Source organism: Trachinotus anak, unplaced genomic scaffold (genome assembly GCF_046630095.1).
Source record: "Trachinotus anak isolate AG129_WGS33_773 ecotype Australia unplaced genomic scaffold, CSIRO_AGI_Tana_v1 ptg000004l, whole genome shotgun sequence".
NCBI classification, from domain to species: Eukaryota; Metazoa; Chordata; class Actinopteri; order Carangiformes; family Carangidae; genus Trachinotus; species Trachinotus anak.
In genome coordinates, this window is record NW_027273855.1 from 940,320 (window position 1) to 957,479 (window position 17,160).

General features: G+C 42.5%; 2 protein-coding genes across 2 annotated transcripts in view; one reads left to right on the forward strand and one right to left on the reverse strand.

Annotated features, from left to right (window-relative positions):
• plch2a (phospholipase C, eta 2a) overlaps window positions 1-8,658 on the reverse strand; it is a 189,283-nt gene extending 180,625 nt beyond the window's left edge. Inside the window, exon 1 of the mRNA XM_071475080.1 lies at window positions 8,303-8,658. The gene's annotated coding sequence lies outside the window, so the exon portion shown is untranslated. The remainder of the gene's footprint in view (window positions 1-8,302) is intronic.
• A 717-nt stretch (window positions 8,659-9,375) lies between these two features.
• pex10 (peroxisomal biogenesis factor 10) lies at window positions 9,376-13,704 on the forward strand. The gene is made up of 6 exons (XM_071475084.1): window positions 9,376-9,575; window positions 9,975-10,055; window positions 10,140-10,552; window positions 11,885-12,054; window positions 12,488-12,623; window positions 13,327-13,704. The coding sequence occupies exons 1-6, from the start codon at window positions 9,464-9,466 to the stop codon at window positions 13,393-13,395; spliced, it is 981 nt and encodes a 326-aa protein (XP_071331185.1). The 5' UTR covers window positions 9,376-9,463; the 3' UTR covers window positions 13,396-13,704.
• Window positions 13,705-17,160: the final 3,456 nt, after the last annotated feature.

A 17,160-nucleotide genomic window follows, 5' to 3' on the forward strand; every position in this document is an offset into this window, starting at 1 on the left:
GTTTTGTGCTATCAGGGTGAAAAAAAACAGTCCAGATCACTTTTGTGAAATCTTTCTACTCAACTTTTAACTTCACTGTAATAACTTCAGTCATGAGCTAATACCTGCACACTAATGACAATCCCCTCAGCTTCAGGTTCATCATCTGCTGAGCATCAGCATTTAGCTCAAATTATCACTGTGCCTACACACATCCACACAGAGCCATAGTCATCCATACTGAAGAGTAGTTCTTCCAGTTTCCCTCCAGTTAACACAGATAAAACAGAGTCAGACCTAAATTGCTGTTGTAACAGCCTCATTAACACAGTTACAAAATCAGACCACTGCAACTTTAAAAAGGGAGAATTAAGAGTCGTGTCTAAACAAGACCTAGAAAAACTTGTGGCTCGTGTGTATTCAGGCTGGATTTTAATAGTCTGTGTTCAAGTGTCTCCACAGAAGCAATCAGCTGTGTCTCACCAGTGATGAACACCACCACCTCGAAAATTCTTTGTCAGACAAAAGCGGAGCGCACGCCAGTTCTCAGATCAGTTGTGTCAAAGTATTAGATCAGATTAAATTGTATATTTCTACTTGTTTATCAAGCACAAATGCTTTTCCAAAGTTCTTCTGTGATCTGTCTCTGTGTCTCAAACTCTCAGGTTAATGAGTCAATGAACAGGATGAAAATGTGAGAACTGCACAGACTTGGACCTTCATAATAAGAGGAGTGCCGAGCTCAACCTTTCCAAAATACTGACTCTGGGCATGTTTGGGCATTTTACACACGAACAAAATCAATGCCCTAAGGTAAGGGCATGATTTTGTCAGAATGATGTAATCAACATTCAGACTTTGGTAAGAATCACTTTCAACTGGGATTAACGGAGAGAATGTCACAGGAACTGGTTTCAGGAATTATCAGGCAGAAACACACAGAAATTAATCATGTCTATGAAATACATGTGAGTCAGTCCCCATAGACTCACATGTTAAAACATCCAACTTCACAGCAGAAATAAACATGTTTACACATGTTTTGGTCTCTAGAGCTAATTTCCTCCTTCATGACAATTGTATGGGCTGAATTTTATATAACATAATATAGTAATACATTTTATTAAGGACTGAAGTTATCTATGGCCATGGTGGAGCATGGCCATCTTCAGTTCCTATGGGTGACGTCACAGAGGCTAAGACCGCTAAGTAAACAGCTGTCAATACTTGGTATTTGTAGCAATAGAAAACTTACAAAAAAACTCCTTTAATGTTACCTTCAATTTGGTTTCTTTCATGTTTATGTGGACAGGTCAGTGATTCCAGCTCTTGAACGCTCCGTGCACTTTAGAGCACAGCGCAACAATAACGCAGAATACACAAAAATGATAATAAGTCTATTGTATTACAGTCCGGAAGGAACAATAGGCTTTTCCAATAACCTTTTGATGGACTAAAACCTGTGGAGCAGGCAAGCAGGATGGAGCAGCCAATTAACCACACCCCCAAACTCACCAACACCACGCAGTTCAGATGTGAACCACACTGTCACCAGGAAGTACAGACCAGACTGACACAAACCTTTTCATGACAGCAGCAGTGGCAAAGCTCTCTTAAACTGAGGTCCTGTCCTGTCTCATGATTCTGTGCTGTCTGTCTGTCCTGTGCTGAAAGTCTCTCCTGCATCCTGCTGCTCTGTCTGGACATCTTCACCTTTCTCCTTCTTGTCTGAACGAGTTTTAGGATTATTCTTCTGAACTGACAGTCAACATTTCAAATGTGCAGCTTAGACGAAAAAAGTTGAAAACCACTTCTATGATTATTTTCAACATATTTACCATTAACCGACATTGACACACTCCAGTGACACTGTAGAATCCTGTATTTTCCCGCCTCAGTGTTGTTAATCGTCCTGTAGCTGAAGCTCAGAGACGCGGGAACTTCGGTCTTGAGGAGTCGCAGCTTTTATTTACTGACAAACAGCCTAAAGTGAACAAACGTTAACCTGCCAAGTTCACAGCTACACTGCTAACCAGTGAGCTAACTCTCTGCTCCGGTCGCCAGCATCTCCTCTCTCTCTCTCTCTCTCTCTCTCTCTCTCGCTACGCACACAACCTATGTACTGATCTATCCCAGAATGAAGCTGCTCTACTCCTGTAACAATATTCTGCCTTAAAATCTTGAAACTTATTGCAGATCTTGCGCAGAAATGATAAATCTATGTAATTTGCTCATTTACTTTCTATGGCTGCCGCTTAACGCTTACTGCGCAAGTTCAGTTTCCACACGCATCTGCGCATGCGTAGAATAAGGCTCCATCATTACAGCTCTCATAACGGTAGAAGCTGAGTCAATGACGTTTGACAGGTGCAGTTCAAAGAGCCCAGGGTTATCCTTAAAGCGCATGCGCAAACTTCCAAATGATGCCGCTTTCACAGGGGGCAGTAAACCATGGATGTATCCATGCAGTAAACATGATGAATGCAAACAGGCAATAGATCCTTAATGAGACAGAAAGCTGTTCTGAGATCAGATGTAAGGAGAGATATCACTTCAAATGCAGTATCGCTCTAATTAATGTCTATTTCAGCTTTAACTGGGCAAACGCTGCTTATCTTGCTTACCCCGACACCACTGACTAAAACTAACAATCAAACTCCTAAAATAAAAAGCTGTCAAAATTAACATTGGAAGCACACAATACTCAGCAAAAAGAATCATTCTACAGAGACCTGAGGTTTTACTTCACCAGCAGACATTTGATAGTCAAACAGCAAATTATCTCACAGCTCATTTCCAAGTCAGATAAGGTTTTCCTTTCTATATGGTCCGCCAGATGGTCCAGAGCAGTCGGCATGTGGGCAACATACTTGAAAAGGTCATCATAATTCAGAACCAGAGGCACAAGAGTAAAAGTAGGAATTTATTTGGGAGAAAAAAGGAACAAGCTGCAGTTCTGAAAAGGTCAGGAAGTGTGCTCCAGACGTACAGAGACACTGGGATTATGCAGTGTGTTTGTTTTTTTGGCATAGGTTAATGACATTCCCTCCCTGACACATTCAAAGGAATAACATAAAGTGTGGTGTCAGTGTCTCAGAGAGTAAATGTAATTTTGTTGTGCTGGAACCTGCTGTCACTTTCATCTAGATTTGCTGCAGCTGTGATTACAGATTTGTGTTAATTACTATTTCAACTGCTCAGTTTTTAAGCTGTGATTATTTTCTAATGTGATGGCTGTTGGGTGGTGTCACTGCACAGCAATAGCACACTACACAGGAAGCACAACACTCACACATGCTGCCACTTGCTCGTGTGCCAGGGAACTGGCAGCATAACAAGTCATCCGGTTGTGTTAATGATTCAAAGTCGTTTACTTAATGATAGTCATCATAAAAAGTCCTCTGCAGGAAAAAAAACACACACAAGCACTTTATTAGGAACATAATTTTCCTGTTGCAGCCTGAGATATAATATATCTTAAATGTAAAAAATGTGATTGTCAGATTCATGCCAGAAAAATGTTTTTTCAAGCAATTCTTAAAAACTGTTTTTTTTTTTGTTTGTTTGTTTTGTGTTTTTTACTCAAATGTAAATTTCTTTCTGTTTGATATTCATTGAAATGAACCATGAATTAGGGGAGTTCACTGTGATTCAAGATGCAAAAGAAATGTCACACTTTGAATAAGTTAATAACTGAAAGGCATAAGGTCTCACACACAGTCAGAGAAGGCATTAGTTCTGAAACATTTCCTCCAATAAATCATCTTTGAAATGTAGACGCTGTTAAGTAGACAGTGTGAGAAAGCTTATTTTTTGACCCTGATGCTGGTGCTGGTCAACAAACCCTGTGAAAAGATCAAAACTGAAAATGAGTGCATCCTTCGTCGTCCAAAAACAGTTAAAAACACATCAGTGAGCCGCAGTGTTGCACTGGATGACATGGTCCTTCATCACATAAACACTGTAGTTTATTCTGGCTCAGTTTAAATGTGCATCCTCTAGACTTGTGGACGAGACCTTTCAGACTTTTGTTATATGTACAGTCACGTCTTCATTGTCACCACATCTGCGAGCTGCTGGACTGTGAGGGGATGAAATGCCCTGTGAAATGGGCTTTAGAAACCTCCTGTGTTTCCATGGAGATAAACTGATTGACTCTTTTCAAAGTATTTTTTCTGAATATTTCTTTCAGCATTGATGTTGGCAACTCATGCATGATATGTGCATTAATTTAGTTTTTTACATAGACACTATGAATTATGAATAATTTTCCAAGCAAAGTCCAGTGAAGTCTGTGCCCAAGTAGACCCTCTGGAAGTCCACAGAAATAATAATAATAATAATAATAATAATAATAATAATAATAATAATAATAATGCCCCATTATACAAATTAGGGATATTTATTATTTATCAAGGGTGAACGAAGAGTTTTCTCCCCACATTTTTGACTATGTGCCTTATAATTCGTACAGTAACACTGAGAGTGCACAGTCCTATCAGCTCCAAACAAACCTCTGTTTGTTCTACGTTATGGCCTCATAAAAAGTCATATGGTACAATACCTGTTCTCTGATGTCAGTCTGTGTGGTGAATGTGGCAGGGCTCCTCTCATGTTTTCAAGTCACTCAGACATAAACTGGCTCAATAAGATTTACTGAGTATATTTTCCCCCTGGTTACTGCAGGTCAGGAGTCAAGATCAAACTTAAATTAATGAATTTGTAATAAATGTACACTCTACCATCGGTACAATGGTAGGAACATTTAAGGGGCTATCTGTGAGTGAATGTGGTTTCTTCTGGAGCAGGTGGTGGTGAGTTTCAGCGATCATTGTCTCTATAATACAAAAGAGGATATAATATGCCGTCTGAGCAGCGCTACGTCTTCAGGACAGTTTGGACGCCACGTTGAGTCGCTATTGGAAAGTAACAAGATGGGTCACAGCTAGCTGGTTAGCATCTCAGTGGAAGAAAAGACATGATAGAGACAGAGTTAACACTGACATTGCTTTGCACCACTGTAGACAGCTCTTGGCAAGTAAAGATATAAAGCATCTGTTAATGCTAACGTTGGCTACATGGCAATAGCAAAACTTAATAATAGCTCCTTTAAATGGTCTCAGTGCCTCAAATGAAGTACAACATGTCATTCAACCACATCGGCCACAATTCAAAGGCTGTCATAAAGAGAGAAAGGCTGGAGGATGGAGGACGAATCATAAAGGCTAATAACTGTGCACACATGGTGTGTGCGTGTGAAGAATGAACAAACACAAAACCAAAAACCTGGCCTGTTGTGAAGAGGGTGTGATTGGCTGTTGCACTGTCAGAAAGGGCTTTTAGATGCTGTTAGACGTTCTGACAGCATGAAGCATGGAGAGCTTTCGACTGAGGTGACCACTGAGTCTGAGGTCTCTCACGAGTCCATGAAAACTTAATGACAGAAATACAAAAAACTCTGATGGGCCAATCAGCAGGCCAATGTCAGTTATCAGTACCCTACAAAGGCTGTACTGAAATCTGCCCTGTGTAAATTCATGGGGCTGCACAGAGGTTTATACCAGCAGTTCGCACTGCACACATGTGATTGGCCAGTGCAGGACCTTGCTGAATGATGCAGCAGGTGACACATTGCTATTCTGCCCCCCCACAGGCCCACTGTCAGTCTGAACATTGCCTTAGGCATAAAAACATCCTGGTCAGGGTCAGGGAAAGTCATGGTTTGGGTTTTAAAAACTACTTGGTTGAGGTTGTGGAATGACTGTGTTCATGGTTAAAAGAAACTAGGAAGGAAACAGGAAGTGAACGGCAGTCACACGCTTTATCATCCCATCCATCCAGCCTGAGCTCCTCCCGACAGGGTTTTGTGGCTGTGTAACAGCACCAACTCGCTTCCCCTTGCTCCCAACAGACAGAGTCATGTGTCACACAGCTGCTTTCTGTTTAACAACTTTGAGCATTTAACAAAAGTTGAAAACTTTTGACTGTTGAAAATTCCAAAACCTGGAACAATTTTTTGTGGATTCGTGAAATAAAACTCCAAATAAGTTTCTGGCATCATGTAACTGATCCCATCTCATGCATTTGTAAATGCCACCAAAGGGCCACTAACATAACTACAACAACCTCATGAAGCCCTTATTAAAACACTCAAAGTCCTCTAGAACCCCTATAAGACATCTGGAGAGCCCACAAGGACCTCCTGAAGCCCTTCAACGACTCCTGGAGTTCTGTCACAGACCCCCAAAGCACCTCTAAGGCAACCAACATGAAGGATATGGCACACAAGAGTAAAGTGTGTGTGTGTGTGTGTGTGTGTGTGTGTGTGTGTGTGTGTGTGTTGTTCGGGTGAATCCCAGACATGACATGTGTTTGATGCTGAAGGTGAAACAGATGTTGTCTGAGGTAATTATGGAAATAACTTGGTCTCTGTCTCCTCAGCAGGTGTCGCCTCAGTTCCCCTGCTTCCGTCCAGTTTGTGTGTGTGTGTGTGTGTGTGTGTGTGTGTGTGTGTGTGGTCCTTTGAGGATGTCCTTTCACAAACAACCTGCCACCCACACATCTACAACAGCTACTGTGTCCTCTATTGTTATTTTGTACTGAGGTTTAGCTTCATTACCACAGGTTAAAGATCAGATCTCCCTGATATAAGCAACAATAACTGATTCTGGCATCTTTTAAAAATAACATCTGGCCTTAACACTGATTCAACCTCAGTGGTGCAGTTGTGAATGTGCTTATATGTGTTCGATCCACATTACAGGACATTTTGTGTTCAGATTCTTATGTGATATATTTACAGGATACAGGCATTAACCAGAGATTCCACATGTGAAATGACTGATATCACACATGAAAACATCAATGTCATACATAATATCACATATGAGACACTATTTCACTTGTGAATTAGAGTGACCACCTCATGGTTCTTCCTCCACCAACCAGTCAAGTTGCAGTTTACATCTATGTCTGTCCAGACTCACATAATGTCACTCACATAAAAGTATATAATTTTAAAAAATGTATTAAGTGTATTTAGTCATATAGTGTATGAATTCTTGATTTATGGCCAAAAATGTGTTTTGTGAGGCCACAGTGACTTTGAACTTTGACCTTTGACCACCAAAATTCAACCAGTTCATCCCTAAGTCAAAGTGAATCTCCTGAGATTTCACGAGAAGGAGACGGACGGACGGACGGACAACCTGAAAACACAATGCCTCTGACCACAGCTGTCGCCGGGTCTGAGCCACAGAAATCAACCTGATGTGGGTACGTGTGATTATTAGAACGTGAAGCACCACTGCACTATTGATCAATTCACATTTTATAGGAGTGTGATTTTCAAAAATTCCACATCATACAATATGTAAAAACATAAATTTGATATGTGATATTACGTTTCACCTCACTGGCAGATGGGATTTTCAGAAATTAAATGGGAAATAACTTTACATTTAACATCTAATATGTGAAAAAACTTTTCACTTGATGAATTTACTTTTCAGAAATTTCACTCGTGAAATGACTTCACGTATGAAATTTGGGTCATTTTCATGCTCATACTTTCGATGTGAAATACACATCACGTATGAAAACAACAATGTCACATGGCTAAAAAGCAGTAACCACACCACATGTGAAACTGCATTTCACACATGCAGGAACGTGCGGTTTCATTTTTGATGTTTTACCTTCATAGAAAATGTTGTTTCACAACCTGAAGGGATACAAACCTCAGGGAAACTTTTATTTTTTACCCCTCGTGAAAAACCCTTGAAATGAAAGTATAAACTATCAGTGTTTGGTATTTATGTACAAATGGATTCGGGATCTCTTAATAAAACGGGACCACAGTGTATTGAAAGCCGCAACTGTGATTTCTGTAGTGATAACACACAAGTAAGCGTGGTGGTGTTTATGTTTTAGCAACTTCCTGAGTTAAATCTTTTGGCCTGGTCTGCTCAGCTCAGTCATCCAGCTCAGTTATGTTGAATATAATGCACCTGATTTATTTAATCCAGAATCCATTAATCCAGCAGAGCCACAGAAAACCTTTTCCTGAACTGACTGGTGCACAGCCTGAGTGTCAAGGAGGAGTTTTACCTTCCTTCAACAACTTTAGCTCACCAACAGTCTAATTTAAACATGTTGATCACAGCAGCTGTGATCACTAAAGCACTGATATCAGCCTTCCAAATCCTGTACAGGCTGATGCCTTGAAACCAGCTTAGCAAACAAATATACTTTATGTAAAACACCTGAAACCTGCAGGTAGACAAACACAAGGTACATGCAGCCAGTCAGGTTTGTGTCTTACCTTTTGAAATCTCAGTTTCTCCCTGTGTGCTTGTTAGTGGTTTAGTCCAAGCGGCAAAGTGCTTCCCATACCATCCAACTTTAATCTGGAACAAGTTGCAAGTAGCTCCCAAGTTAAAAGGAGGAGGGAAAGGAAAGCCCAGCTCCTCCCTTCTACACTGAGAGCAAAGTTCAACTTCCTGGTGTGCAGGATGGTGGGACAGACCGTTCGACAGTGCTCAGAAAAGTCACAGTGAAAGGACAGGAGTAGGCTTATGAAGGGATGTTCTCCGTAGCGGCTAGAGTACACCTAACCGGCGCAGGGAGCAGCACTGAGGAGACAAAGAAACTGGTTCTGCAACTTTTCAGGCAGATCACAGCACAGGTCCCTGAGGTTTGAATGAATAAATGAATGAACGTGTAACCCAGGCAGAAGAGAGGCGTTGAGACACTGGAGCAGCAATTGCAATATTGCACAGATATAGTTTTAGAGGTGCATTTAAAAGGTACATAACTTTATTAAAACAGCTTCAGGTGTCTGGATATTTATTCATTTGTATTACTGTTTACTTATAATCCAATAAGAGGGACACAACATTGTAAACATTCTGACTGGAGCCTGGCTGAGACATTTTCCAGGCCATTACATGGGCCAGAATGAACCCACCTGAGGGTTATTGTGGGTGGTGTCAACCTGGAGGGGTCGATTAAAAACTTTGAGTTGGAATTTCACCTCTTAGACAAAAGTTGTTGTGAAATAAAATATAATTTGATTATGTACTGACGCAGAAAACGTGAGTAAGGACATTCAGGGTGAAGGGTTCACTCCCTGTCAACTCTTCTAATAGACAGTGGGCTTGTAACCCCCCCCCCCCGCCGGTGAGGGGCGCTGTGGGCTGTGAGGCTGGGTGTCAGTCTGTTGACAGCAGAAAAGGTGTCTTGAGCACATGAAGCCTGGTTCTCCTGCTGGGTGTGTTTCGCAGCCCAGTGGCATCAGGATTGTGTCTGACTGGACTGACAAGCTGCTGTTTCCCTGCTTGAAGTGACCGACACGAACGTTTCACCATGAACTGAATGTTTCACCATGAACTGAATGTTTCACCATGAACTGAATGTTTCACCATGAACTGCATCCTGGCCGCGTCTGCTAGCGCCTGACCCGGCGCCCTGATGCTCGCTCACGATGCCTCTCGCCCCGGCAAACCCGGCCCAGCTGAGCCGGTCCAGTCAGAAGGACGAGTATTATCAGAGCTTCCTGAGGAACAACGCGAACGAAGCCTTCCAGACACTCGCTGGTGAGTTCGTTCAGATTTAACAAACTGGGAAGTTACGTCTTCTTCAGCTAGCTTAGTTCACTTTAGCATGTAGCTTTATAGCTAACTATAGTCTGGATAGTTGCTAAACACACTTTGTGGACACAGTCCTTCATTCTTATTATTTGTTAACGACTAATAAGAGGACATGTGGACTTTTGGATGTTTGTGAGACCAATACGTCTGTCCAGCTCTCAGCTGTTAACACAAAAGTGTGATGAGTTTTTCCTTTAAATGTGGGTTTCAGTGAAGTGGTCATGTGACTTTTTGAGCTTTAGATGAGCTGGTTATCCTCAGAATAAAGGCTGTGGTCTGTGGAGGAAATGCAGCACATTTGTTTAATATTAAAGTTTGTTGAACTCTGTGTTTTATTTCCTGTAGGATCCAAAAGATGGCTGGACTGGAGGAAAGAGATAGAGCTGCTCTCAGACCTTATATACTACGGTTTAACAACGTTCTCAGGTAGATATCGACCAAAACAACAGGAAATCGAACTCAGTGCACGTTTAACTATTTGTATTTGATTTGAATCCTCCTCCTCCCCAGGTTACCAAACTCTGGGTGAAGAGTACGTCAGCATCGTCCAGGTGGACCCCTCTAAACGACGGATCCCCTCCCGGGCCAGACGCAGCCTCTTTGTCCTCTGCCACGCCTTCTTGCCCTACCTCCTGGACAAGGTCCTGGTGTGCCTGGAGAACGAGCTGGACTGTGGGCAGGAGAGCCTGAGCGGTGTCAGTCGGCGCCAGGCCACATCCAGGCCATGGAGCCTGGAGTCTTGGCTGAGGAGGTGGATGCAGAGGGCGGTGGGGCTGTTGTCAGAGCCCCAGAGGAGAGCGTGCGTGCCCGCCGTGTTCGTCCTCCAGCAGGGTCTGACCCTCCTGCACCGACTCCACGTGGCTCTGTTCTACATCAGCGGCTCTTTCTATCACCTGTCCAAGAGGATGGCTGGTATCTCCTATGTACGTGACTTATTTTTCATGTTTTATGGTTTTTTATATGATATAGAATAGAAAAAAAAACATTTATATTGTTATATTTTTAATTGATAAGTACAAAATGTAAATAATTAAATGTCTGCATTCATACTTCACTCAAGTGAATCCACTCACTCAACAAAATATTAAGCGATATATAAGTAAATAGGCATCTCCATAAAGTAGTGCAGGGATTTGTTTTTTAAGGAGTAGGAGCTTCCATACTCACAGACCTGCTCACACTCAGGCCAAAACCTGCACAACACACATATAATCATGTTAAACAAACTCTCCACCATGTTTGAGCTGATTATTTCCTGTTTGCTGTTTTTCAGCTTTTTTACATTTTGTAAAACTTTTTCCAAACACTGTTAGAAGGAAGTTCATTAGTTTACATTTGTTGAGTTGTCAGGTTCACAGTATGAGATGCACAGTAATAAATAATCCTGAGGAGAGTTTGCCCATAATGTCAGTGATTATTGCAAGAAGCATTCAGGTTTGTTTTTTTTTTTTTGCAAAACACAGTCTATTGACATTTTTTAGGTTCACCTTGCTGAAGCTAACAGTCTAATGCCTGTCACATTTATGTCAGGGCTTAAAGGTGACACTGTGTCACAGCTCCAGCTTTAGATTCCAAAATAAATAATTATATTTCTGTGGAAAATATTCTTGCGTAATATGCAGCAAGTGTATGGCTGTATATGTTTGTATATGGATGTATACAGCCATAAGGACCCCTATAGTTTGTACCAATAAAGTGGACCTGCTTTATTAATAAAAACTTTAGTTTACACTGCGGCTCAGGAAAGTCTCAGCTGAATAATGAGACTGTGCTACTTTAGAAAAGGTTTTAGGAAAGTTTGAGTAGATGATGTGTTTTTCAGCCATTTGGACCTTTTCAAATTAATGTGAGGATTCACATTTAGAAACGATTAGATCCGGTTTTCACAGCCGTCGTCAGCCTGTCATCAGTCAGAGCTCGCTGCGCTCTGTTGTCAGCATCTTATACCACAGTGCATGTTATGTTTTTGTGTGTTTTGCCCAATTTGTTATTGTTTGTTCTTTGTAAACGTGTCGTAGACTGACTGGCCACTGGGACAAATCCTGGTGGGCTGGTAGATCCCAAAAGAAATCCATAAATCCGTGTGGGCCTGTTTTTCATTGTGGGCATGACAGCGTGACACGTGTGTGTTCAGGGGCTGGGCTCACAGGCTCCGACGTTTGCTTTGCTTTAAGCCCTGATATTAGTTAGTGTGTGTGTGTGTGTGTGTGTGTGTGTGTGTGTGTGTGTGTGTGTCTGTGTGTGTGTGTGTGTAGCTGCGTGTAATGGGGCTCAACAGCAGCAGTGATGGGACCATCAGGAGCAGCTACAGGCTGCTGGGGGCCCTGTCCCTGCTTCAGCTGCTCATCACCATGAGTCTCCAGCTCAACAACTTCAGACAGAGACAGAGAGCCAGGCAGGAGTGGAAGCTGTACAGGAACCTCAGGTACTGCACCAGGACCGGACCCAGACCCACTTACACTCCATCTCCATCTGGTCGGAGCAGAATTTTAGATTAAAACATATGATGGTTTTCCACAGTAAATATTTCAGTGTTGACATTAACAGTGTTTTGTCAGTATTTTAAACAGTGTCCTCACCAGAGTCATGAGAATTCAGCCTCTTTGGACCTTGTGACATATTTGAGATCCTGTTTTTTGCAGATCTTGAACTGACCTGACAACAGTTAACTGAAAGTCTTTTGTTCAGGTCGTTTCTTTTGGTTTTCCAGCAGCAGGTGAATAGCACAGGAAGTCTTGGATGCTGTTCTAAACATAGCCAGGCCACTGCAAGAACTACTGGACCTTTTGTAACTGGAGCACTGTAGTAAAAGACCGAGATGAGTTTAATGCTGAACCCTTTGAACTGTCTGTCTGCAGTCCTCAGCGGACACGGAGCTCGAGCCCCAGAGCTGCACGCTGCATCCTCTGTCTGGAGGAGAGGAGACACTCCACCTCCACCCCCTGTGGACACCTCTTCTGCTGGGAGTGCATCACAGAGTGGTGCAACACCAAGGTCAGGCTCATGTCTTGACTCACCCAGATGTAGCCTGTTTACCGGCCGTGCACGTCTGTTACCACTCTGCAGCACTGACTTTTTAAGATAACAGCTTTTGAAGGATTATTTCCTAGCAGAGACATTTTGCTACACTTAAGCCTTTTTCACAAAGACAGTGTTGCCTCCTTTAGCCATATTCATATGTTATATGTTCTTACTCAGATCAGATCCCAGCATCAGTGTCTGACTGTCTGCTGTTTTCAAACTTCTCTGTGGAGATTCTGACCTGTCGTCGTTCTGCAGAGCTGTGGTTTTATGATCGGGTCCTCGTTGTGATTGTCTCATGGTTGTGGGGTGACGTTTCTACCAACACTGTCACACTGATCAGCAGGTGGCGATAATGTGTCAACGAACGCAGGGAAGAAGACAGTTAGCCAGTGAACATGGATGTAAATAACACTGTTTGACTGCTGGTTACTGACCAATGTAAATTACAGGGGTCATACTGTGTGTTGTATTTTGCATTGAATATATACACACTGGATTCTAGGTCCCAAATTTAAACCAAGCCTTTGGACACCACTGATCCCTCGTGTGGTGATAACCTGACAGTGGAGGTCAGACACATTTGGTAGAATCCAGAGTACAGATTCTCTCCTCACCTGAACTCACCTGTGTGTAAATGTAACGTTGCCACGTGTCTGTGTGTTGTTATTCACAGGCGGAGTGCCCCCTGTGTCGGGAGAAGTTCCAGCCTCACAGACTGGTGTACCTGAGGAACTACAGCTAGAACTGCAGAGCCACACACACACACACACACACACACACACGCACACACTCTGCTAATGGACTGTACTGCTTCTTACCACCCGTGCAGACCGGCTCCCCTCAGGAACCTGTGAAAACATAGACACTGTTTACTTTGTGCCAACATGTTGTAACTTCTTCCTTTATGTTCTTTTCATTCTTTTTAGATTAATTAAAGAATCATTGTTGATTGAGAATGTAATTTGGATTGCATCAGTCAAGTTGTGTAAATATTGCTAATAGTTCTATTTAAAACTGACACAGATGTTAATAAAATGCAGGGAATATCTCAGTACTTGTCTGGTTTCTGTTTGAGGTTGATTTAAAGCTGAAAATGAACATGGACAGATTCCTACAGTATCTTAATATTTACAGATTATTGTTGTTTTTGGTCATCAACTGAGTCTGACTGTTGTATGGTGAGAGATTAACAGGAAGTATAGTAAAACAGATCGAGGCGTCTGCACACTGTACATCTCCACCCTAACGAGGAGCTGCTGAATTCCTTCTGTACCTCCACAGACCTGCAGACGACTGAGCTGCACATCGAGACATCTCATCACGCATCTCTTCAACAGCCTCAGGCTCCAAATATCTCTGGAGACCTTTGACCACCTCCCTAAAACCCTCATTACATAACAGGTCTTGTTGTCCTGTTGTATCTTGTAATGTCACGATGCTCTGACCGACCGTCACTGTCTCTGTACAGACACATGATCAGCTGCCATGAAGTCATATGTCCAGCAGCACACATGGGTCATGTGATGGGAAACATCTGGTTCATGATTTACAAACCAACAGATAATCTTCTCAAGAGTGTTTGAGTAAAACAGTCCAGCATCACCACTGTGTTTCACTACACCGAAAAAGGAACGTCAGATAAGATACTGCACCCAGCCTTCTGACACTCTGACGGCCCATTACAATGTATGAACCACAAAAATAAATGAATCTATAATCTCATACAGTCAAATACACGATTCAAAATCATTTAACCACATTAAACTATATGAATATTACTTGTGTCAAGGGATGAAGTTGTAATTGTTGCTACCACTAGTTTAGCTGGTGTTATTTTTTTCTGTCATTCACAATCAGATGGTGGATCATCAAAAGTGGATTTTTCATTTTGCTAAAGTGAGATTTGTTTAATAAAAAGGAAACTTGTCCCAGTTAAACTGCTGAAGTGAATGATATGAAGTTAGATAATAAAAGGAGCTTACACACAGCACAACATCTCTCTCTCTCTCTCTCTCTCTCTCTCTCTCTCTCTCTCTCTCTCTCTCTCTCTCTCTCTCCTGTGTGTCAGTGGCAGTGGACTGTGACCATTTACAAGGAGTCATTTTTAAATAATAACATAGCAGCAAACAATTATTTTCTATGTAAAGATACAGAGGAGTAATAACGTCCTGAGCAGAGAATGAAGCCACACCCCCTCTGTGCAGTGTCCAGTCTGAGCATGTGCGTACAGGTGAGTCCTCATGTTAAACCGTTGACCCTCCCCACATTTATAAAGACGCAGGCCCCGCCTACAGGTGAGATGACACGGTGCAGTACGCTGCGTTCAGGTGAGAGCGACCTTCCAGAATTTCCTCCACTGAAGAGGAAACCATGTTTTTCGCCTAAAAAGCCTCCAACAAAGAAAGAGATGAGACCAGAGGACAGAGGACTGGACGTGAGGACTAGTGGCTCAAATTCTGGTTCGGCTGGTGGACCATCAGAACATCCATAAATATATGAAAGTCTTTACCGGCTCCATCAGTGTCTTTACGGGCCCCTCACTGCAGCTAACTTGCTGTTATTTGCTCTGAAAATGCTGCTAGTGCTAGCTGGCTAACTGCTCAATGTTATAATGTTTTAATGTTAATTGTACCACTTAAATACTGTTATATAATTTTGAGATGTCAGGTGGAGTCATGCAAAGAAAACATTAAGTCTGAAGAGGCCCTTGGTTCATAAAAAGTGCAACATAAAAGTTCAGATGAATGTGCTGTAAAAGATAAACCGCGTGAGCTGCATGAATACGGACGAAACAGCTTCAGAAAGATACCAAGAGTTAAATAAACCAGGACAAAGGAGCAAAATGTTCCGGAAAGCTATGTCATCATTACCTGAGGGTGCTGGTGCACATCAGATAAAATGCTGACAATAGCAGCCATTCATGCACAGAGAGGGAGCACGCTGCTGGTTTTACTGCTGAGGGAGGCGAGACGGGCGAGGAGGATTCCTGCTTGAAATTCCTCAGTCTCCTCACAGAGGCGGCTGATGCTCAGAATCCAGACAAGGGAGAAAAGAAACAGCTACAAATCTGCATTGGCTGGATTAATACACTCATGGCCAGTATCAGAACATGGCCAGAGACCCAACCCAAGCAGGACTCCTACTCCTCCTGGAGAACGATGCCTCATCACAGCTTTAACTAGAAAACAGATCAAATCTTGACACAGAGCCACAAACCAAAAAAATCACACAGTTAAGCTGTTTTATTTATTTATTTATTTTTGGACAGCAGAACACTTCATTCATATTTTCACCATATAAAGTTTTTATTTTATTTTACTGACACACCCAGCAGACAGACACATGTTTGTGGCCACCTGAAGAATGTAAGCTCAGGGTTCGCTCGAGCCTCCAGGTTTTGGGGGCAGTCGCCTGCTTTGACCGGTAATCAGGTTTTGCTTCTGTGTCATCATGGTTGGAGATCTGCTTACTGTGGAAAAACACTGACCATAACCTTCTCACAACTATGTATAAAATATTTTAGAAGAACGTGGGTTATTGATACATGGTAATGTTTTTTTCTGACCATGTCACTGTCACACCTCCCCCCTCCCTTCTTGGTCTCAGGGAGGGGTTACGGAGCCCAGTGAGGCAGCCACTGAAAACACAATGACAAGCACAGCTTCATAAAGTTACTCTGTGAACATGAGACCCAACAAAAAACAACCCAGCCACAACCATGAGCCCACGCTGCGGTGATGAGCAGTAAGCCAAGTAGCAATATCAACATCTGCCGAACAAATTCATGTCATCGGTTAGTTAGCTAATGTTAACCATAACTCCGTGCTCCCCTTAGCATCATGAGCATAGACGGGCATCCAGGCATCTTGCTTGAAGGCTAACCTAAGGCTAATTCATTTGCTGATTAATAAGCTAGCTAACAAGCTAGACAGAGATACATGCCAATTAGTGCTGACATGACATAACAAGGCAGTTCTGGGTCAACTTGCAGCCCTTTAGCAGCTCGCAGGGCTGAAAGAAATTCAGTCAGACGTCTCCACTGGGACCAGCCTGCACGAACAGCAGGCACACAGAGAGGGCCGGTAATGACACTGATGGAGCTGCTGAAAACTTCTGACGGCCCGTCAGACCACCGGTGGTCCCCATGGTCCACCTGTGCTCTGCTCTCATCTCTCTCTCTTATACTGAAAAGCTTGGTTTCTTCAGTGGAGGAACTTCTAGAAGTTCTGGCTCTCACCCTGAACACATGTACTTATTGTTCCTGTATCAAAACCTCATTCATTCAGATGTCTTCAGAAAGTTCAGTAAGTACACAAAGCAGGGGTGGAGTAACACTTGGTACCACACTCACTCTTTTTAACAGATATTTGTGGATGCTGCTCTCTATTATTTCTGTCTTGATATATGGTCATGTGAAGAAAACACCATGGTTTATAATTACAGGCTTTTAAACTGGACTCTGTGTTTCAGTGCTGCTGCAGAAACACCTCAGGCCTGGCATGGCCCT

Excerpts from the sequence above, each read along its gene's own strand:
- pex10 (XM_071475084.1), top strand. The coding sequence starts at position 9,464 with ATGCCTCTCGCCCCGGCAAACCCGGCCCAGCTGAGCCGGTCCAGTCAG. Across the intron at positions 9,576-9,974 it reads AGCCTTCCAGACACTCGCTG|GATCCAAAAGATGGCTGGAC; the intron begins GTGAGTTCGTTC and ends TATTTCCTGTAG. Across the intron at positions 12,055-12,487 it reads AAGCTGTACAGGAACCTCAG|TCCTCAGCGGACACGGAGCT; the intron begins GTACTGCACCAG and ends GTCTGTCTGCAG.